The sequence below is a fragment of the Lonchura striata genome, chromosome 8, assembly GCF_046129695.1.
Source record: "Lonchura striata isolate bLonStr1 chromosome 8, bLonStr1.mat, whole genome shotgun sequence".
Classification (NCBI taxonomy): domain Eukaryota; kingdom Metazoa; phylum Chordata; class Aves; order Passeriformes; family Estrildidae; genus Lonchura; species Lonchura striata.
In genome coordinates, this window is record NC_134610.1 from 33,392,896 (window position 1) to 33,416,144 (window position 23,249).

At 42.7% G+C, this 23,249-nt stretch overlaps 1 protein-coding gene across 2 annotated transcripts; it reads left to right on the forward strand.

The window, feature by feature from the left end:
- The first annotated feature begins 1,975 nt into the window (after positions 1 to 1,975).
- On the forward strand, positions 1,976 to 20,874 carry FRZB (frizzled related protein). 2 transcript variants are annotated; one of them, XM_077785163.1, is made up of 6 exons: positions 1,976 to 2,429; positions 11,180 to 11,227; positions 16,056 to 16,121; positions 18,325 to 18,529; positions 18,733 to 18,796; positions 20,154 to 20,874. In XM_077785163.1, exons 1-6 carry the CDS (start codon positions 1,976 to 1,978, stop codon positions 20,184 to 20,186), a joined length of 870 nt encoding a protein of 289 aa, XP_077641289.1. In that variant the 3' UTR covers positions 20,187 to 20,874. The 2 variants fall into 2 exon arrangements, with proteins under 2 accessions (XP_077641289.1, XP_021388223.1); XM_021532548.3 differs by lacking the exon at positions 20,154 to 20,874 and having other exon boundaries at positions 18,733 to 20,143.
- Positions 20,875 to 23,249: the final 2,375 nt, after the last annotated feature.

A 23,249-nucleotide genomic window follows, 5' to 3' on the forward strand; every position in this document is an offset into this window, starting at 1 on the left:
GCCCTGCGGGCCAGCAGCCCCAGTCCTGCCAGCAGCCCATCCTCCCCCAGGCACTAGCTGCACCAGGGGCTTGCCAGCAGGGCAAGTGGGCAATGCTCTGCCAGCTCAATGCATGGGAGGCATCAGTGTTCACACCAGCACTGCAAATGTGAAGCCACAGATGTAGATCGTATAGACTTGGGGCTAAAAATTGAAAATTATGGACTTGATAACCTTATTGCAGGCATAGGAATATTCACTATTATCAGTACTTTTTCCTTCAAAGCACAAGAAATGTTTTTAAAGCTGGTTTGTGTAATTATTGATTAAAAAAAAACAAATCTTGGAAATAAAATAGAGTTGGGAGACTTTCATGTTAAAGTAGAAAGTATGTTAATTCATGTCATTAGGTGCTTTGCATTGCTCTGGCCCATTTCAGTGGACTCATTCTTGGGGATGCACTGCTCTCCCACTCACTGCTGTCAGGTAAGGTCCCCATGTACTCCATTCCCAACCACTTGGGTATGGTTTTTATTACACCACATGCTTTTTAAACATGTGTTCTTTTACACTGCTAGGGAAAACTCAAGCCTGAGGCTTTCCTATGACTAAATTGGAAGAACTAAGAAGATGAGTAAAGAGAGTTCTCTAATTCCCCCTGCAGAGGAGCAAGCTTCCCTTTGCTGTCCTTCATGGCTTCTTTGCAAGCCTAGATGCAGGTGCAGGGTCATGGGCAGCCTGACTGATGACTCCTAAGGCTGTCACATGCACATGTGTGTGAACATTTCTGCCTCCCTTTGTGGCCCAAATTTTCTTCTAGGAGTGCAGGGAATAAGGTTTGGATCTTTGAAATTAGCACCTGCAGTGGTGGGCAAATAAAAGGTACCTGTACTGCACTGGCCATATCACAATTCCTTGTTTGCTTGGCATGTGCCTTTGCTGGAACAAGGACATTAGCAGCTGAGTTAAAAGGATTAAGGTTTCATCTGTAGTCATAAAATTAAAAAACTGCAGAAAAGCCTTTCTAGGTTTAGGACCCTGTGTTTGTGAGCCTGTATCCCATTGTTGCTTTCACAGCTCATTCACATTTGTTTCTGAGCATTGGCTTGTGGTAGGTGTGTTTCTACTCACAGGTTTGATTTAGGGGTAGAAGCTGGAATAATAGTGTGATCAAGCAGTTGCTTGTAGGTTTATAACGGGAAAGAATTTATTCAGCTAATAAATATCAGGTTGTTTTCTCTGTGCAACCTGGTCTCATGGAAGGTGTCCCTGAATATGGCAGGGGGTTGAAACTAGATGATCTTTAAGGTCGTTTCCAACTCAAACGGTTCTGTGATTCTATGATTATATCAAGGCACATTGTTTCAGATCAAGTCAGCACTCCCTTTGCTGCACCACTGTTTTGCAAGGTATCTTGAACAGTATCCGGCCTCTTCATTTTTTTTTTTTAACCTTCTGAAAAGCATCCCCAGCTGCTGAGCCCTTATCTCGCTCATTTTTAAGCCTCTCCATATTATTACTCTCCTCTAAAACTGCTCACTCATCGCTAAGTCTAGGTGACATGTTTTCGTGTGCACCTCCTGCTTAAACATTTGCACCAGCATAGTGTGTGAAAAAAAAAACAAACAACAACAACAACAACAACAAAAAAAAAAAAACCAACAAAACAAAAAACCACCACAAACAAAAAAAGGACTTTCCTAAGAAATATGAATGTATTTCCGAGAGATCGGTCTGAAATCGTGTTCATGTTCCCAGTAGATCTTCGGGGAGATCTGCAGCGCTCCCTCGCCTTCCGGCGAGGACGAGGCGAACCTCTCTCGGGTTCCCCGCAGAGGAGATGCCCCCTCCCCTGCGCAGGGCTCTCCTTTGTTCGGGGCCGGGCCGCGGAGAGGCGGGACCCGCGGGGGAGCGCGGAGGGGCCGAGCCAGGCGGGCGGAGCCGCCCGCGCCGCGCTCGCCCGCTCGGCCCCTCGCTTACCGTCGGGGCGGGCGGCATGTGGCGGGGGCTGCCGGTGCTGGCCCTGGCCGGGCTGCTGGCGCTGGGGCGGGCGCCGGCGGCGCGGGGGGCGGCCTGCGAGCCGGTGCGCATCCCGCTGTGCAAGCCGCTGCCCTGGAACATGACCAAGATGCCGAACCACCTGCACCACAGCACGCAGGCCAACGCCGTGCTGGCCATGGAGCAGTTCGAGGGGCTGCTGGGCACCAACTGCAGCCCCGACCTCCTCTTCTTCCTCTGCGCCATGTACGCGCCCATCTGCACCATCGACTTCCAGCACGAGCCCATCAAGCCCTGCAAGTCCGTCTGCGAGCGCGCCCGCGCCGGCTGCGAGCCCGTCCTGGTCCGCTACAGCCACGCCTGGCCCGACAGCCTGGCCTGCGACGAGCTGCCGGTGTACGACCGCGGGGTCTGCATCTCCCCCGAGGCCATCGTCACCGCCGAGGGCGCGGGTGAGTGCGCGGGGACCGGCACCGGCGCGGGGACAATGGGCGGCGGGCGGGGAGGGCAGCCCGGCCGGCCGGGAGCCCTGCCTCCCCTCCGACCGCTCTCGGGCTCTCTCTGCTCTGCCCTCCGCTCTTTTGCTGTCTTTTCTCTGCCTTTAGCAGCCGCGTCGCTGCTGGAAAAGTTTTGCTGTTGGGCACAGAGTGTGTGTGACAAGTGACAGCCCCGCCACCGTTCTGGGGAACGCGTACGAGTGTGGGAGCTACAGCCCTCGTTCCACGTGAACGGGAAGCGTTTCCGTACCACTCTTGGGGATCCTTCGGCAGCGGCTGCTGGCAGAGAATGAAGAGCCACCCAAGTGAGGGGCAGCCCCCAGGCTGCCCGCTCCCCGTCTCTCCCCAGCTCCTCTGTGCTCATCTTCAGCTGCTCCCTCCTAAAGCAGGTTGCTCCCTTCCCTCACAAGGCCACCACCCCGCAGATTTGGGGAAAGATCAGTGCCCAGAGGAGCCCCAGGCAGGAGCTGGGGGGGCGAGGTCTCCCCAGCCACTTCTATGCCAGTGGTGGGACATGCACGTCTAGAGGAGAGAAAACATGCTCACCTCAGTGGTTAGGTACAGGTTACAGCACAGGTTCCCCAGCAGGTCCCTGGGCTCTAAGAACTGTAGCCAGGTGAGGAGTGTAGCAAAGTGCAGCCTTCCGTTGTGTTTTGTTCCCAACATCCCTGAAACCAGCCAAATGCTGCGTCCTGCACCTGAGCCCTGATGGTGTGTGGCCTCAGAGGGGCTGTTGGAGCCGCTCAGCTTTGCCTCTGCATCCCGTTTCACCAGCTGAGCTCTGTGGTCCCCCGGGATGGCTGGTGCTGGGTGTTTGGCTGCCATCCAGCAGTACTGTCGGAGGCAGGAGCATCTCTGCACAGTCAGGTGAGGACTGCTGACTGCTCAGACCATGCTACAGACCTGCTGTGGCTCAGGGATCCTGCTCTCGTCACAGCTGCCTTTGGACTGGAGGAGTTGGCAGGGCACCACTCCAATGTGGTGAGCTGAGCACCACTGAGATATTGAATACAAGGAGGTATTGAACAGGAAATTAAAGCAAGCTGGTGGCTGGTTATCACGAGTGAGCTCTGACCTTTTACAAAGTGATTACAGTTCCTGTGTATTTTCAGGAAAGCATTTGCTGCTGGTGGAACCAGGCTACCATTTTCTTCGATGCAAAGTTTCAGTGCTGGTGGCTCTGCCAGACCTCTCCATCAGAGGAGTTGGAGAGCAGTCCTGGGGTTGGAGAGCAGACCAGAGAGGTCAGAGCAGAGCAGCACCCATGCACCCCACGAGCTTGTTGTGCTGCTACCTGTCTCCTTCAGTGCCCACAGCTGCAGTGCTGGGTTTTGGGAGCTCACTGATGGGCAGTGGATCTCACCTCTCTGTCCTCTCCCAGCACTGGCCTGGGAATGAAAGGGGGATTTTTCATACTGTGCTCAGCACAGTGTTTTACTGTGCTTCTGTCCCACTACTAAATGCTTTATGTATCCCACTGCCAGTAATGCCAAACGCTGTAATTCCTGTTTTCTTCTCCTAACAAAATATCACGCTTCAGTTTCCTGACCGTGCTCCCCAGCCCAACCTTCCCAGGTAAGCTGCTCTCTCTGTCTCCATTTATTTACAGGCCACGCAAACCCTAATCCATCTCTGACTCTATTCTCTTACCCTCTGCACCTCCTTAGATCTCCATACCCTCATATCTCCAGTCATTACTACTATTTCTAACTTCTAGCTGCTTCTCTCTTGCCTTTTCCTACATTTTTCCCCAGCCCATGAATGTAACCATCTATTTTTGCCATCAGCTGCTGCTCTCTGAGCACTGCAGTCCTGCTGGGGTAGTTTTGGGGAGATGTGGTTTTGAACACCAAGCACCTTTCTCTGCAGCATTTAGTTGCTTTCAAAACCACCTTAAAAGTGGCTCCAGCATGAGCAAGGTTTGGCAGGTCTGCAGCGATTTGAAAGCAATCACATTCAAATCTGGAGGGAGGAAGCTTGGCTGAAATCGCCCCCGAGTTACCTATTTCTGAGGACCTCAGCAGTACAATAACCTCTTTGAGGGATTCCAGGGCCAGATCCATGAAAACTCTCTTTCAGTGAATGAGAACCTGATGACATTCTCATTTCTGGGCTGAATATTTTGAACTGATGCATTATGCACCAGCCTGAAAGAATCCTTCTTGAGGGAATAAAACTGTTCTTTTAGAAAGCAGAGGGGAGGATTCCTGTTCTAGGAAGAGGTAAGGTGAACACTTTCAAATCCAATTCTCCAAATAAAGGATTGCAGCTCAGTAGAAGACACAAATAACCAACTGCCTGATGAGTAGCATGCAGAATCCCTGCTCTTATTTGCTTTCATTTATCTGCTAAACATTCTAGACCCTTCTGCTCTCCGTAAGCTACACCTAATAGAATGGGCAGAAATATAATCCATTGTTTTGTGGTTTTCTGTTGTAGAAGGAGCTTTTTGTTTTCTTCAGAAGTGAAATCTTGTTTTTGCTTTCATTCTTTTTCTACCTGTAACAGGGTTCTACTGTTTCCTTTCCTCTTGAGGTTTCTGTGTTGTTGCTGGTGAACATCAGAACATTTGTCTTGTCCCTTCCATAAAGGAGCCTTAAGGATGATGTGGTCAGTGTTTGTCCTTGTCAGAGTGAGGACTGGGCTCACAAGCCCAGTTTCCATCAGTTATGTTCCCTGCATCCCAGTAGCCTGTGACTACCTCCTCCAAAATATGGAGGAACTGTGGTTGGTAAAATCTGTGATAAATCTCAGTAAGAAGTTCACGTTCAGCTGTTGAGGCACAGTCCACCACAGACATCTTCTAGGACCTCTTTCCATTTGTGTCCAGGTGGTGAGGAAGATCCAGACACTTCCTGTCACAGCACCAAGGGGCTGCTGACGTGGTGAAGCAGCTGCTGCTGTGTCTGTGATGGAGAGAGCTGACAACACTGCTGTGTTTTGGGCTCAGTTAGAGGAATAGCTCTGCACTCCCTCTGGGCTTGTGCTGGTCTCCAAAACTTGAGTGGAAGCATAGATTGGGAGGTCTTAAGTTCCTCAAGTTATAGAGACCAACTTAAAACATGTGGGAAATGTATGTTTCTTGATTTTTCATTTTCTCTGGGAACCATCCGGCTTCCTTTACACCCAGAAAGCAGAGGGATGCTGCAGTCATGGTGTGGGTGTTCTGGAGGTGGGTGTGATGCTGAATAATTTGGCTTTTTATGGAGGATCCAGCAAATCATCATCCAGGATGGAGGATGAAGGATGAAAGAGCATCTTGATGTTACATTAACACCCCAGATGTCAGATTAGTGCATGCTAATGTCTGAGGTCTCCTATGGCATTTGTCCCACATCCCTGTCCTGGGCTTTTTGGAGGTGAAAGTGGTTCTGCATGCAGACATTAGTACATACTTTGTTGCATCTCTGGGAGGTCCTGTTCACTTGCTCCGTATTTTAGTCTTTATGTGCATATGCTTCTTCCTCCAGTCTATCAGATTATCTGCTTCCCTCATTTAAGGCCCTGTCAAACTTTCTTAGGTCTGTGAAGCAGCAGGAGCTGCTGAGAGACAAAAATTGTCTCAAATCTAGAATTTCAGAGGCAGGACCTTGCCTTTAGTTTTGCAGGTAATAAGTGGCCAGTGTTGGTATGGGGATGCTGACTAAAAAAGTGTCTTCAACATGTGTCCTTGGCTGCTACTGCCTAGGAGAATGTTTATGTCTCAAGTGGAATGTTTATTCCTGTTTTGAAGAGGGAACTGGCAATAAAAACAAAGCAGTGTGATGGATGCTGTGCATACTGGAAGTCAGATCTGTCAGGCAGGTTGTCTCACCATATCTTACCTAGATAAGAACATAGCTTGAAGGCATGTTGGCCTGTTAATAAGATGTTGGAGAAAAGGGAAGCCACATCACAAGGTATCAGCCATGTGTAGTTAGCACTCAAACTATCAGGAGGTGTCTAAGGAGAACTTTGAATTTTTTTTTTTAAAAACCACCATTTCTTAAACATTAAAGAAAATTATAGCTTATTAAAATTGATAGACACCTATTTTCTTAAATCATATGTGAGCCTGTGATTGAACTCCATGTTGCCCAAGCCCTCCATTGTCTGTCTGGATGAGTTCATAATAACCCAGTATGTTAATTTGGCATTGCAGACTTAAAAGACAAGTGAACAAGCCATTTCTCATGCTTATTTTTTATTAACTTAATTTCCAAAACAGTGGTTTCCAAACTCCAGGTCAAATTGGTTGACTCAGTCTTTGCCTAGCTCTACTTAGAGCAGTTGATGTGCATGACAGTGCTGGGGGAGTATTACAGACTACTAAAGACAAGCAGTTGTGCCCAGGTTATCATTTATAAAATTGGGATTTTTTTAGGTCTTTGTCTGAAACTTGGAGCAGCCTCATTTCTCAGTTAAATAGCAAAATTAATACAAGCTTCAAGCCTGAAACAGGACAGGAGAAATAAATAAGAGAATTTAAATCTTAGTAATGAAGATACCACCAATAGTGTTAGGCACTCACTGCAGTTCAACTCCCTTTGTAGGCTGAGTCCCCTGGATTTTACAGTCCAAGCATTTAGTCAATACCTGGGCCATTAAATATCACTTAAAACCTGGTGAGATTTGTTATGGGAAATAAAATATTATGTGGAACAGCCATGCTGCTGGCTGCTCTACAACTTGGAGTTTGAGTTCTTTGTATTAGATGTTAACTAGAATAAGTTTTCCTATCACTTGGCTTTTCTGTGCATGTTTTTGCAACCAGTTTAGCAAAGATCCTCTCTGTATTAATAGCTGAAGTAAATGACAATGAATTCATGCATTGTAGAAGGGTTTTTTAATTAATGGGGCTCACAGATATCCCAGTCTGAAGAAGGTACCTGAGCAGCAGCCACTGGCTGTGGTTTAGTTCTTTGGAGCACAGTGCCTTGGGTGGCTTCAGTAATAGCTGGGCCATATTCTTTAATCCTAATGACAGTCAGGATCATGTTATTTTTTCCCTTCCTCTGCCTTTTAACATTTTTATTTATTTAAACAGTGATATAGGAAAGCTGTTTGCTCAAAACTAGGTATTATCAAGTTGTTTCTCTTTTCCAAACCTCTCACCCAAATCTGTGGTTTTGGGCAGTGGTATTTTGTACACTTACTGGGTAAGTGGCTTTTATTTAGCTCTCCTTATTAGTGCTTTGTTTTATATAAAATCCTTCTGAAAAAACAATTAATTAGGATGGCATATTGGAAAAAACAGTTTGGATTTGTCCCTAAACAGAATTTAATAGGAAACTTTTGGATTGGATCTCTGGATATCATTCCTCTCTTTGGCAATCCTGCTAACCATCACTGATGGGTGTTTATTTCAGGAAGATTACTTTGCATAGACAGAACTTGGCAGAGGGTTTGCCCCTGAAGAGAAGTGGAACAATAGGAAGTCAGTCGTTTGGGGTTTTATAAATAGCTTTTTTGTCCCCTCCCTCTGTCTGTGTTGCAGCTGAAGGTCTTGGCAGTGCACATCTCCTGGTGGAGAGAGGCCTCTGTCCATCAGGCTGCTGGGGACAGGGTCTGGGTGGGTGCTCACACACTCCTGAGACCTGACAAGTAGCTGGTGGCACGCCTGGCCTGGACCCTCTTCCAATCTCCTGCCTGGTAGGTAAGCAGGGACCAGGCTGTATGAGCTTAGCTGGGGAAAGGCTCAGAGAAAATGAGAAAGCTTTCCTGAGAGGTGTCTGCGTGGCAGAGGTCCCCAGTCCCCTCCATGAGCCTGTGTTCCTGTCCAGCTGCAGAAACCAGCCATCCCTGAATAGGCATGAGTGCTTTGGGAAGGATGAGCATCAAGGCAAGGTCAACACTTGCCTGGCCCAAGCCCTCCCAAGTGTGGAAATGAATTGTGAACTGATGTATTGGTACCTGTTCACCCCTGCTTTGCTCACCCATGGCTGTGACGACCAGGCTGCCCTGCTGCCTTTGTGCAGGCACAGAAACAGGAGGCACTTCCATCCATGGGTGCTCTGCACACAGTGTCTGAATTCCTCTGGCTGCACGCAGCTAATTCTTTGGAAATTACTGGTTTGGGGTGGGACAGGTAACCTGGCAGTGCAGAATTAGGAGATGCCTCGAGGCTGTGGTGTGCTATAATTTGGTTAAAAATAAGTTGTGTAGCTAAATGTGTGTGGGAACATCTGGTGAAGCAGGTCAGTTCCATGCTTGTTTGCATGTTTATACTGGCTGTATCAAGTGCTCACTGGTTCTCCTTGTGTTGGTGTGAGCTCCAAGGACAGTTCCTCAGCCAGGACCCATGGGCATTGTACTCCACATGGGCCAGGGAAGGCTGTGAACCCTTTCCTGGGCTCTAGTTTGTTTTGAGTTGTAATTTCAATGTGAATTGGACTAGGTTTGCTCAAGCACCACAGACTCATGCCTGCTTGGATCCATCCTTGGTTTGGGTAGGGACAGTGCATTTCAGGGCTTATTTTTCCTTCTGTAGATGGGAGATGGTGAGCATTTAATCTGATACTTCTCTTGTCTTCTCTGTGATGAAGATTTTTTTCTGTCACCAGTAACAATTTTGATGGAATGGAGAATGTGTTTGAAGGTATGAACAAACTATCCCTGAAACACCTGTTTTGGTAGGAATTTTAGCTTGCTGGCCACATGAAAAACCAGAGGAGCTGGCTTGGTCATACACAGATAGCCTTCAAGAAAACCTGAGAATGTGGCCAATGCAGCTGAGTGAGAGGGGCAGTGAATCTGGAGAACTTTCTCTGCAGGGATTTTGGGTGCCCAGAGTGGGGAAACATCTGAGGCCGGCCCTGGGTACACAGGCCTGTATGGCCACCTCTCTGTGGCTGGTGGCTGGAGGGTTTTGCAGGTGTTTTGTCTGTACTTGGAGCTGATGGGAGGATTATCAGACCATAGATCTTTCTCTATGCTTTTACCACGTCAGAAGGAATTGTAGATTTAAAGCCACAGCATGGCTGAATGAACAAGGCAACAGATAATTGGCCCAGGAGGGAAAGAATGAGAAATGTGGTTGTCCTTTTGTTTACCATTTGCAAGAAGGAAACTATTTCCATTCCTTTTTCATCCCGTCCTGGAATACCAGAATGCATTTGATGCAATATCAAATGCATTCTTAATGCATTGAGAATAACTCGGGTGAATAACCAAAATCAAACATATAAGTAAGAATCAGCTTGTATAGTTTGACTTGTTACAAGGCAGCATGGTGAAGATTCAGAGGTTCTGTGTTAGTACCTGATTGCAAAGATCAGATGGTCTCCATAAAAATGTTGGGTTTTTACTGTATAAACTAAGATCCTGTGGTAGTGTGGAACTTTCTTTGCAAGAAAATGGATGTGATGTTTTATTAGCAGCAGGGTATTGAATATAAAAAAACATCTATTCAATCTTGGTGTGCTATTTTCTATAACCTTTGCTCTTTATGCTGATTAGAATAATTATTCCTGAAGTTGTTTTTCAGTTTTACTCTTGCCCTGACTGTGATTTAGCTGCATTCTCATTTATGTAAATGAAGTTTCATGTGGGTTTGAGTAGTATAAGTGTTCATTAAGTGGAGATTTTATATATATTTTTTAAACAAGGATGGCAAAATTAGAAGGTTAGCTAAGTAATATTATTTTACTTGTAAACAGGTATTTGCAGAATTTGTGATTAAATAATGATCCCAGCCCTTACAATTTAATCCAAGAATCTGAAGTCATGAGTACTGAGTATCATGAGTGTCCTGGGCTGTCTTACAGCCAAATGCTTACAGCCAGGCTGCAGGAGAGGAGCTTTGGTTACATTTGTTCTACATTGCAAAAGCAGTGGCATTGCCTCCATGATTATGTAAGAGTCTAAGAAAGTTGATTGTATGATACCAGATTTCAGAATTGGAAGAGCAGCGTGAATGACTTAAGTGTGCAAAATTACAGAAGGGCTTTTTCCCTGAAAGGTCATTTGTTTTTCCATTTTATGTGCCATTCTAATAAAGTGTCCTGCCTCTCTCCCAGTTCTTGTTCCTCTTGCATTTATTTTGTCCTTGGCTCATTCAAGGTTATATGCATTAACATACTTGTTTTTCATGATTATGTGTATAAACCCACTAAATTGTGTGATTTAATAAATAGGTTTGAAACTATGCATTTTACTAATATGGGACACAGTCCACTTGTGAACGTGTCTGAAAGCAGTTCTTTGGGCACAGTGCTTTTTTAAACTTCTGTTCCTTATCTGTCCTTCAGAGTAATCAGTGTTTTTAAACTGAGGGGAAAGTCTGAAACATTTATTTTGGCATTTGCTTCAACAGTATGATTATGGTTGGTTGATTTGATTTCCTCAGTAACCAAAAAAATCCCCCAAAGTAATTTCTCCTTCATCATCTAATTAAATGCAAACACTACATGTGTTTTCTGTAGGTGATCAAAATTCATGGCATAAATGTCAACCCTTGTCTGAAACCTGCCAGTCTGTAGCAATGGAAATGGGATATTTAGTCTGCTTCAGAATTTAACATGATATGCTGGATTCAGGTGAAATTTGGGTAAGACATTGTGTCAACTTTACTGGACTGACCTCTAGAAAGTGTTTATTATTAAAGTTTTTAAGTTTCCACATGCTAAATATTAGAGAAAGAGAAAACATTGTAATGTATATGTAGTGAAATAATCCAATATTAAAAATACTAACATTTTTTTACATATTTTACAAATCCATGCCAGATTTCCCTATGGATTCTAATAACGGCAACTGTAGAGGTGCTGGCATTGGTAAGTACATTTTTATAAAACTGTATAATAAGCTGTAAACTTTCAAGTCCTTTAAATATTTAATTAAGTAAGAGAGGCACTTAGTGGTAAATACTTAAATACTTACTCTTGACTGAGAATACTGTAGATTGTGCTTTTGCATTCCATGGGCAGGTGGGATTTGGGGGCTGCTCAGCCTCAAAATGTCCATCAAAGCAGGAGGGCTGTGCTGATTTTATTAACAGTTTTGTCTTGAACAGAGAGAGTAATCATTCAATTGATTTTTCCCTGGGCAAAACCATGAAGATTATGGTTCATTCTGACCTTGAAGTTTCCAAATTGAATTCAGTACCCTTTGTAGGTAATGGCAATACTCCTATTAGCCTGAGGAGGTTGAGGGTGGCACCTTCTAAGGCTGGTTTTATTCCAGCAAGTCCCCTGTTGCTTTTTATTTCTGTTTGGGTTTTGCTGGAACTGAATAAAACCCCTCGAGCATTACCACTACTTGCCAATGCAAAGAAGCAAAGCCCAGGATGGTAGCTAATAATTACAGGAATGTGAATCTTTTGCTCGTGCAAGCCAATGACTGTAGATTTCCTTGAATTTTATTATGATTTCATCCAAAGTTCTTCTCTTAGGTCTTTGTCAAGAAATTGAGACTCAGAAGCCTTAGCATTGACCTCCATGTCTTTTCCTTCTGCAGAGGTGCTGATGAGCTACAGTGTGCACTGATGTCCACTTCAACAATATAAACACCTCAGACAACCTAAACAACCTCATGGTTGTTGAACCTAACATTAGATACTTATAATTTCAGTATTAAGCTCTGTGACTAAATTGCAAAAAGATGTTAGTAATGCCTAGTTTATGATACAGCTTAAAAATTTAATCAGTAGGTCCCAATGTGAAAGCAGCTATATTCATACAAAATGTTCTTTAAATCACAGTGTGCACCCTCTAGAAGCCCAGGTACAGTAAAAAAAAAAAAAAACCTCACAAAAGCAAGCCCCTGAACAAGCTTTGGTTTGAATTGTCTTGAGCATAGGACCATGTCTGGAAGACTAGCTAAAGGTATTTGTTGCTAACGTTAATATCTGTATTGTTTGAAGCCATTTTCTCTTATGTGGCATTGAGAAAGTGGGGATTTCATGCACGATGTGGGCTGTACAGAGAGCATCCAAGCTTCACTTTGAGCATGAAAGCAAAGCTGTATCCTCTCCATGTCACCTTATATCAAAACTATGAAGCATATCTTTACTGCTGCCTGTCCATAGGCATGTAATTCCAGTGAGTGACCCTGCAGTGGAAAAGTTTCAGTCATATTGTTACTGTTGTGATGCTTTTCCGTGGCTGAAAGCAAAACCAGACCTAAAAAAATCCCATCTAGACAACAGGGGAAGGATATACTGAAGAATTGCTGATGCAGTATCTGCTGATATCACTGCCTTTTACTGTACATACATCAAATTGCTGATTTTTCTGCCTTTTACTCTACAAACATGATTTCTGGTTCAATCTGCTACATCTGTCTGAGCTGGCAAACACAGCTGGACCACCTAAAAGGCCATGTTTCAAAATGGCTTTATTTATATGTTCAGTAAAGTAAATTTGCAGTTTTGTCATTGTAAAGAGAGACTTTTTGTTTATTTGTTTTGCAAGTAGCAAATTGATGTGTTTTTTTAAAAATCCCATTCTTAACTTTGTGGTTTCTGCATCTTATTGCTTGTGCTGCTGTGCATGGTCACAGGGAACAGTACTCATGGGTTATCCCTATTTGAGACACCTTTTTTCCCTGTTCAGTGTTTGCTGGCAAAACCTTCCCTTTGAGTATGCATGGCGGTTTTTTGGGAGAACTTTTTTACCTCTTTTGGCAGTGAAGTACCTTGTTTTCTGCTTCATCATGTGCTCCTCAAGTCTCTTAGACAATTTTTTTCGAGTGTTTATTTTTTATCCTTTGTTTATCTGGGAGGTGTTTGCCAGGTTTGAGTGCCTTTACAGGTCAGTATTACAGCCAGGTTTTCCATCATGCATGCACATATATTTAAGATGACACAGATGTTTCTTGGTAGCAATCCATGGGGAAAACCATTCTCTCCATGTCTTTTGGCATTTACAGATTGAAGTTTCCAAAGACAGAGACTGTGAGCAGTTTGTAGTCCTGTATTTACTTGAAAAGAAGATTTAATGGCTAGCTGTGGTCTCAGCCAAAGCCAGTGGGAGCCTCTGCTGCCTGTCTCTGTGCTTGGGACACATCATTGTTGTGGTCTCAGAGCTCTTCTGGTAATTCTGGCAGCTGCTGAGGAGGCTGTCAGGTAGCATGGGATTATCCCTCCACATCAGGTGATGCAGTACATTTTTACAGCCACCTTTTGTGGTATTTCCACTCCCTGGGGGAAGGTCAACATTTGCCTTCCTTGGAAAATCACTGTACCAGGAACTGGGAGAGAGGAATTGGTTCTGGCTCTAATTGTAACTGACCTTGGGAAATTACTTTTGTGTTAGTTTCTGCATCTCTATATAGTAATTAGGAATAATGCAGCATTTTGCATAGTTCTTTTAAATGTAAACTTTAAAAGCATGAGGTTGACTAGGAGGTTCTTCAGTAAGAACATGAACATGTCTATAATTTAGAACTAGACGAACAAAACATATTCTAAAATGTATCAAGTAAGCCAATACTGCTGTAAAACTGAAGGAAATGTGAGACTGTGTTCTTGTCTTGCAATTTAGTCTATTTTATTTTAGCTGGGACACAGTGCCAAGTACTGTGGAGCAGGAGAACATTGCAGTGTACCATTGTTGGACTTGAGTGCTGAGGTGCCTGTGTGAGCCTGGGTCATAGGAGCACATCTTTTATTCTCTGTTTCAAGGCAGGCAATTTGGCCTGCAGTACCCATGAGCTCACAAAGGCAGAAGGGAAGCCAAAAATCACTTCCCTTCTCTGCTTTTGTTATTTTGACACAAACAGATAGCAAAGTTCAAGTCTGTAGGACTTCATATATAGATTACTGAGGATGTGTTTGAAATTCAAGGAAATAATACACTTTTCTTTTTAAATGTTTTCCTCTTTCCTGTATTTTGTTTTTTGTATTTTCAACTACAAAAATTCTCCCAATGGAAAATAAGAAGTTGGTAAACATATGATTCCATCTATTTTTTTAAATTTCTTAATAGGTAGGAATCTTATATGGCAAATAAAAGTTCTTTTTCAGACTCTTCATGTTGGATTTAGTTAAATCACTAGCTTATATGCATTGATACTTAGAATGATGGTGTATAGAAATAAGCTGCATTAAATCTACTTCCATTTATGCCAAATCAAATGTCAAAATAGATGGCCATGCACATGTAATACTGGCATCTGCTGTTTGAAATTACTCCACCAAACCACACTTAGACACTAGTGTAAAATAAGTAAATATTTGCAGTAGAACAACCAGTCCTGAAATACCAGTGGTGTTAATGAAAACCACTGTGGGGCTGCAGCTTCAGCATTAGCATTCCCTGGGCACTAATGAAAATGTTTTTACCTCTCTTAGAGTTCCCAGCTGTCTGGCGTCTGCACCTTTGGAAAGGCTGCTCTGACAGTGCTCATTTGTGGTGGTGTTTTTTTTTTTTTTTTTTTTTTTTTTTTTTTTTTTTTTTTTTTTTTTTTTTTTTTTTTTAATTGAAAGCTTTCCTTCTGGCCACAAGGGCTAAGAATTTCTTTGTTTTCATTAAACTTGGGCTTCTGGGTCATAATAAAATAGTGTAAAATTTACACAATTCCTAGTGGTGGGTTGGATGGACCTCTCAGCAGCCTGATCCAGTTAAAGATGTCCCTGCTTATTTGCCAGGGGATTGAACTAGGTGGCTTTTAAAGGTCCCTTCCAATGCCAACTATTCTAGGAAAGCCTGCTAGCCACAATATCCCAGTTTGCTAAACTAACCTGAGATACATAATATTCAAAAAAATGTTCAATCATGCACTGCCATAGTATTTTCTTTCCGTGTCTCTGTTGTAGTCTGTATGATAAAAGGAACAGAAATGAGGGCATTCCTTAGGTCTAGCACAGAAGAGAGAGCAGCATTGTGAGGATGGAATTACAGCACCTGCAAGCACAGGATCAAACCTTGAACTGGCCTAAAATTATGGTTTTGTCACTCCAGACTTAATGTCTGTGTGTCTTTGTGTTGTTCTGTGGTTTGGGTTTGTTGTGTTTTTTTTTTAAATTTTAGAATGTCAGGTTTTTATCCTAAAAAATATTTAAGGTCTCATGGACCACATCTCCCAGCAGAACAGGCCAGGAATGCCCTGTGGGTTGTAGTGTTTCGCTGTAATAAGCAAGTCAGTTCAGTGAAATTTTTGTTAGGTGTTGTCGGATTTAACCCTTTTCTAACGTAGAGATGGGCTAACTGAGAGGTGTTTTAACAACTTTTATTCCATTTTCAGTCTCATGAGAAGGGTGAGTCAATACAGGTGTTATAATTCCTGCCATCACAATCAAAAGCCAACTATTTCCTCATTACAATACACCACAAGTGTTTCTTGGCTTAACAAGATTTAACAGATCCAATTGAATCAGATGATAGATCATAGTTAGATTACTTATTTAAAAGATAAAGTTTTACCTTTGCTAAAAAAAGCTTTACAAAATAAATTTATATGCATTAATTATTATAATAATCATGTCAATAATAGTACCTTGTGTAATTCACTGTACACAGCAATCAGTGAACAAAACAAATTCATTTATTTGATTTATTTTCTATAAATCCAATTCCCACACTGTGTGAGCTCCAGGTTTTGAGAAGATTGTCACTGAATACGTGCTCTTTCCTTTCTGAGCAAAGCTTTCTGTTTCTGTAGAGCGCTGCAAGTGCAAGCCTGTGAAAGCCACCCAGAAGACCTACCTACGCAACAACTACAACTACGGTGAGAGCAGCTGATGGCCAGCTCCCAGCTTTCCCAGGGCTGCAAGAAGGGGAAGGTTTTCATTAAAAAAGCCTAAAAAGTTCACAGTTACTGATGGTAACCCAATATTACTTATTGCAGGAGGAAGGCGTAGTCTGAAATGTTTCCAAGTTAGAAAGATGGAGGGGATTAGCTTAATATGTTAGTACAAGGGTATCTTTGTTATTTCAGTTTTAGTGCAGGCATTTGGGGTTTGTGTACTTCTCTAGTGAGAACAGTGATGCAAGAAAAATGACATTGTGGGCTGCTGTGCCTGAACTGCCTCTGTGATTTCCAGTATACTCAGCTTTTGCAGAAGGGGATGTTTGTAGTAGCTCTTATGCCCACTAACACTCCGTGAGATCTAGCAGGTTCTTTTCCTTCTGGTGCAACAAAGCCAGCAGTGAGCATCTTGCCAGCTGTGTTATGCTGTCACTAACACCTGTGAAAGTGCACATGTCCTGCTCTTCAGGCATATCACAGCTCCAGGCTCTTATTTTCATTCATGCTCTTTGTTCCAAGCAAGTTAGGCCAGTGAAGCCACTGAAGACATATGACAGGAACTGAACAATTGGGCCCTTCCTTATGGCAAAAACCAGGCCTTTTTAAGCAGTTAAGCCTTTATCAATTCCATAGTTTTAAATCATAACAAGCACAGTCCAACTAACCACCATACCCCACAATATGAGCACATTATGGTTATATAACTTCTTTTTCTACCTCTAATTCAGCTGAGTTGCTTTCCCACAGTGCTCCTCTACTGAGCCAAAGCAGCAGGCCTGAGCCATGATTTTACAAAGGTAACAAGGCCCTTATTTTATTAGGCTTTATCAATATGCAACACTTCCTTTTTTCCCGTTAATCAGGTGAAGAGCCTTAGGTTCAGCCAACTTTAAGGCTGTATTTAAATGGTAGCTATTGTATAATATTTATTAGGGTTGCACATTTATAAAGCCAGATAATCTTTTCAAAATAGTTTGCTGTTAAAAGCTAAAAAACTACAACTGTATTCCAACACTTTTTTAGTCAGTTTTATGTCATTTTGATGGATTTTCTTATTAAAAAAATAGAGTGACTATTTCTCTAGTCAGAAACTGCATATGGCAGAGTCATTGAACACACTCCTGTTCATTTTCTCAAGATTTTGAAATGAAATAGGTTTCAAAAGGCATTTGAAATATCCCTGAACTAAAGCAGTATTTTATTTTGAGATGTTAAAAGGTTTTGATAAAGGGAATCACTTAGTGTAAATTGTGTATACTAGATGCACTAGTTACTGTTTGTTGACATCTGTATTTAATGTGTTAAATGCTGGTTTAATGGCTGTTAATGCATGTGAAGAGATGTGTAAGTCCATGATTTTCTTTCTTCTCTATTACCTTTTTTGGTAAGAGACATTTGGAATTTGGGGTATCTCCTATTTATAGTGTGGAAAGGGACTCTTTGAATGATGTGGCATTCTCTAGAGCATGACCTCTGGGTTGGCTTTGCATTTGTATGTAGTATCAGTTCACTGGTCACCAGGAGAGAATGAAAAGCTTTGCCTTTGAAAGGCAACCTTTCCTCCTGTGCAACTTGAGGCAAAAAGAGAGGCAGAGAGAGGAAACAATTAGAAAGGTCACTGGGTCAAGATCAGGAGCATTTTTTGAAGTTCAGAAAGAGCAGAGCAGATTAGTGCTGGGTCACTGGAGAGAATAAAAAAGGTAAGGGCCTGTCATCCAGCAGAAGTAGTGATATGAGAAATTTTAATGCACATTCACTTGTATAAGGTTCAGAGTGATAAAGTTTGCTCATCTGTACTGCAGGTGGTCAAAGAGGGGACAGTCACAGCTCAAGGGAGAGGGAGAGCGTACAGGAAATATATTTAGTATCTTTAACATGGAAAGGGTGAAGAAGAAAGGAAGGAAGGAAGTCAAAGCCCAACTTAAACAGGCCGTAAATCCAACTGGTACATAACTCCTGCTCCTGACCATATTATTAAGGGGCACACTGAGCTACCTGGACCTCCTTGGTGGAGGGTGAAGTAATGAAGGGAAGAGATGGAGGCAGAGACATTGCAGGAGTTCAGCTAAGCTTCTGATAAAGGACCATGCAAAAGACTAATCCCAGAGGTCACCAAGAACAGCTTGGGAGTGACCTGCATTATCTGCTGCTTCTCACAACGCTCTTTGTGGCTTTTCCCCAGTCATTCGGGCTAAAGTGAAGGAGGTGAAGACTAAATGCCACGATGTCACTGCAGTCGTGGAAGTAAAGGAGATCCTGAAATCTTCCCTAGTGAACATTCCAAAGGACACTGTAAACCTCCACACGAATTCTGGCTGCCTGTGTCCACCCCTCAGTGCCAATGAAGAATACATCATTATGGGCTACGAGGATGAGGAGCGCTCCAGGTAACTCCTCCTGTGCTATCCTTGACTGCTCTCCTGCCATAAAGCTGAATGTCAGAGCCAGAAGGAAGGAAAACTTGGTGTGGGTGTCTGTACATCTCCTTCATGGCATTCAGGGAGGGCAAGGCTCTCTGCAGGCACAGGGATCTTAGTCTTGTGTGTGTTGGGTTGTATAGCCTCTTGATGGAGGTGTCTCTGTTGTGTAGGTTACTCCTGGTGGAAGGCTCCATAGCTGAGAAGTGGAAGGAACGTCTTGGTAAAAAAATAAAGGTAAGAAAATACCTCACCAGAAATCAAATGTTGTGGGTGCCATAAAACATCTACCTGTCTTTTTAAAATAAGGGAATAAAATGCATATGCTGCCTCAAGTTAATCAATATCAGATATGAAAAACTAATCTGGTATTTTATTTGCTTCATTACATAGAACTGCATGCTGAGTAAATAAAGGGATACATTGAATTACCCCAAAGTGTCCCAGTGTAGCAGCAGTCAGAACCCCTGTCTCAAAAAAGCAAACAGTAGGAGTCTTTTAACTCTGTGGGCAAGCTGTGTTTTCCACAACACGTGCCTGCTTAGTTGGGGTTGTGATATGAATGGAAAAAAAAACCCAAACAGACCAGGCGGCTTTACAAATGTTTTTCAGACTAAGTAATGGACAGGGACACCTTCCACCAGCCCAGGTTGCTTCAAGCATCCAACCTGGCCTTGAACACTTCCAGGGATGGGGCAGCCACAGCTTCTCTGGGCATCCTGTGCCAGGGCCTGCCCACCCTCACAGCCAAGAATTTATTCAATTTATTTTATATAATCTAATCTGGTCTAATCTAATCTCTGTCACTTTAAAGCCATTAGCCCTTGTCCTGTCATTACATGCTCTTGTAAAGAGTCCTTCCTCTTTCTTGTAGCCCCTTTGGAAGGTACTCTAAGATGTCCCTGAACCCTCCTTCAGGCTGAGCAGCCCCAACTCTCTAGATGAAAATATATTCTGGCTTTTTCTTACTTAAATATTTTCTAATGCCGTCCAAGTTCTGGAAGGATTACCTTTTTATGTTTTGATGCACTGCAAAGTATTAATGGTTTTGACATTGTCAGGAGAGTCACTTGACACTGAATATTCTTATTTTGGCACAATTTCTCAGCCATTCATTTGCCATAATGGTTTTGCCTGTGCAAACCAGTCTTCTCTTCCACTCAGCGTTTTCTTCCTCAGTGTAAGGGTCACTGGCAGGAAAATACTGTTGTATTTATACAAGCAAGATTTTCTGTGCACATTTCTCACATCAATGGAGATTACAAGAGTGAAAAGATACAGGGATCTTATTTCAAGTGGTTGTTTGATTTGGCAGAACCCTGGGAAATCCAGTGCCACAGAGAAAATACCATTTTGCTGACATGGGGTGACTTCTGCTCAGTTTCAGTTCTTGGGTGGTAACATAATTTGATGGAATTTTTTTGGGGAACACATACTTATTATGTCTTTTTTTTTTTAACTGGGATTTCTATTGCCTCCAAAAATAAAAAATAATAATTATTTTTCAATTTAAAAAAATCCCTTGCCTATTTTTTCATCAAGTTTCCTCCAAAGACTACATGAGTAGCTTAATTTCAATTTTATTATTTCAAAGGTGAGTCCCCCTTGTGCTGAAGCTTTTTATTAGACCCTTCATTCACAGAGGCGCCAGGAAAGAGTTTCCCTGTTTAAATGACTTTTCCCAATAAGCTCTCATTTCATCCTTGAGCCCAGTGCAGGATGACACAGTGGAAACAGCAACAGCATCTTTTGCTGCTGTTCGCCAACGCATGGTGCTGTGACCCCTCTGGTAATTTCTGTGACCCTCTGTGGTATTTCTGTGACCTCTTTGGTAATTTCTGTGACCCCTCTGGTAATATCTGTAACCTCTGTGGTAATTTCTGTGACCTCTTTGGTAATTTCTGCGACCCCTCTGGTAATATCTGTAACCTCTGTGGTAATTTCTGTGACCCCTCTGGTAACCTCTGTGGTAATTTCTGTGACCCCTCTGGTAATATTTGTAACCTCTGTGGTAATTTCTGTGACCCCTCTGGTGATTTCTGTGACCCCTCTGGTAACTTCTGTGACCGCTCTGGTAATTTCTGTAACTTTTTTGGTAATTTCTGTGACTGCTCTGGTAATTTCTATGACCCTGTTAGCGTTCAGGAATAATCACAGGATATGATTATATGCAGGTGCTTTTATTGAGAGCTCTGGGAATCAGGGGTACAGACCCAAATCTGACTCCGACACGGCTTTTGAGCTGGACGTATTTTATATTCTATCGTTATATGACTTACATATTAATTATTAAACTTATATTGTTCTATTCTATACATTGACATGAGTTTCTTGTGATCTTTCTTAGGTCCCTGACCACAGTTTCTCATGATTATTCTTACGATTAAACAGTAATTATATTTAATTACTAAACAATCATCACATCTAACAGTTATATCATTTATCAGGTACTAGCTACACAGGTGCAGTTCTAGCAAGGTACAAAGTCTTCCTGTACTCAGGGTATTTATTTCTTTTCAGGGTCTACTAAGCTTATTTTTCCTTTTACCCCTAAATCCCCATGATTTTACACCCTTTTACTCTCAACCCGTGCTGCCTGCGGTGACCCTGCGCTGATGTGTGTGCCTTTCCCCCGCAGCGCTGGGACCAGAAGCTGCGGCAGGCGGGCACGGGGCGAGCGGAGCCCGGCGGCGGCGAGGCGGCTCCGAAGGCCGGCGGCGCCCGGGCGGCTCGCAGCTAGGGCGGCACGGACGAGCAGGGGTCTGGCTGCCAGGGCTTCCTTGGTGCAGCAGCCGAGGAGAAATTGCACTATTGCACGTTATATTCTATTGTTTACTACAAAGTAATGGTTTAGCTTTTATTAGTTTTTTTTTTTTTTTTTGTTCTCCCTCTTTTGTTTTCCGCCTTTTTATTTTTGGATATGTGCAACTTCTGGAAATGTATATTTTTTTGGTTTTTTTCTGTTACTAAGAACTGTAGGAAACTGCCCTTATGAGATGAAGAAAGACAAGGACGTGTTCGATTTACCTTTTTATCTCCTGAATCTTCTTTGGGAGAAAATTCTGATGCAAGCAGGAATGAAATCTGGCAAAGACCATTGCTTAAAGTCATGACTCGCACTGGCTTTCCCTGTTCACTCTTTCTTGGTCACTGTTTGCTGAAACTTGCTCTCTTTGGGGTAGGTTATCTGGGTTTAAGTGTATCATTTTTTATTCTGAAATATAATTCTGAAATACATAATTTTTTTTGTTAAGAACTGTTTGAATCAGTACAGCTTTATTAAGTTTTCTTACAGATAAACCACTTGCATAAGGCAGAGTCTAACTTTAAATCCTGCAACAAACACAATGTGCATTTACACAGGGAACCTGGGTTTTCCAGTGCTTTGGACCTTAAAGGAAATATTATTTTATAATAAACATAATTTATAATGTGCTTTTTCTCTTATAATGGCAGTTTTCCCCCCCTTTTCTCATCTGAGTTATAGGAGTAGACAGACTCTCCAGGCCTGCTTCTCAGTACAGGTCTGCAGTTTAGCCTTTTGATTTTGTGGTGTTATTCTTAAATCCGTGCCTACATAAGCAAGTGTTCAATGCTCAGTAACATATGTCCAATAAAAGAATTGTAGTTGCCAACACAGACCTTACCTGACTTCTGAACCAACATCATACTGCTAATACTACTCTTGAAAATACAAAACCGAAAAAAAAAACGTTAATTTTTGTGCTTTAATAGAATTCTTTGCAGATGATGCCAACATCTTGGAAATTATCTTTGTTTTTCTACTATATTTCTAAATATGATGACGATAAGTAGGACAGAATATTTGGGAATATTATAATAAAGCTGTTTTAAGATTTCAGTTAACAACCAGCAGTCTTGGGAAAGGTTTTCCATTGGGCTGGATACCAAGACAGTTGAAAAAGAGCAACATCCTGCAACACTCAAATTTTTATTTATCATTAAAAATAAAGGGATAATTTAGGGGAAAGATTGGTTCTAAAGGCTGGCAGAAGGATATTAATCCTCTAGGTATTAAATCCTCAGTATTTTTTCAGAATTACACAGATCACAGAATTATTTAGGTTGGAAAAGACCTCCAGGATCATCAAGTCCAAGCTTGGATTGATCTCCACCACATCAACTAGACCAGAGCACTAAGTGCCATGTCCAGTCTTTCCTTGAAGACCTCCAGAGATGGTGACTTGTTTAACAAGTATTTCTGCTGAGTTGGTAAATAACAGACCAATTTGTCAGATTGTGAATAGCTTGTTAAATAATGTTAAAAACCTCATTATTTACCCCAAAGCACCCACTGAATTCCCGTAGATGAGTGCTGGAATTGCAGGGTCAGCAGGCACCACTCATCACGTCGTGTTCTGCTATGAAAAGAACTGTGAAATCATAAAACCCTTTTAAAGATGTAGGAAATCCCCAGACAGTTGGGAGTTTACCCTTTGCTAGACACCACTTCTGAAGATGGCCTCTCCCATCCCATTTCTCTGTGATTAACAGCTACCTTTATTTAATCCAGTTGCAACCCGGTACTGCCATTAGTTGCATTAAAAATTGCCAGAGCAGAGCACAGTGCTGCACTTTAAAACCTCAGTAAGAGAAAAATGAGCAGCATTTGTAACAGTCACACACATCATGATGTTACAGTGAAAATATTTCCCTAACTGGAAGCCAC

Excerpts from the sequence above, each read along its gene's own strand:
- FRZB (XM_021532548.3), top strand. The coding sequence starts at position 1,976 with ATGTGGCGGGGGCTGCCGGTGCTGGCCCTGGCCGGGCTGCTGGCGCTG. Across the intron at positions 11,228-16,055 it reads CTGTAGAGGTGCTGGCATTG|AGCGCTGCAAGTGCAAGCCT; the intron begins GTAAGTACATTT and ends CTGTTTCTGTAG. Across the intron at positions 16,122-18,324 it reads ACGCAACAACTACAACTACG|TCATTCGGGCTAAAGTGAAG; the intron begins GTGAGAGCAGCT and ends GCTTTTCCCCAG.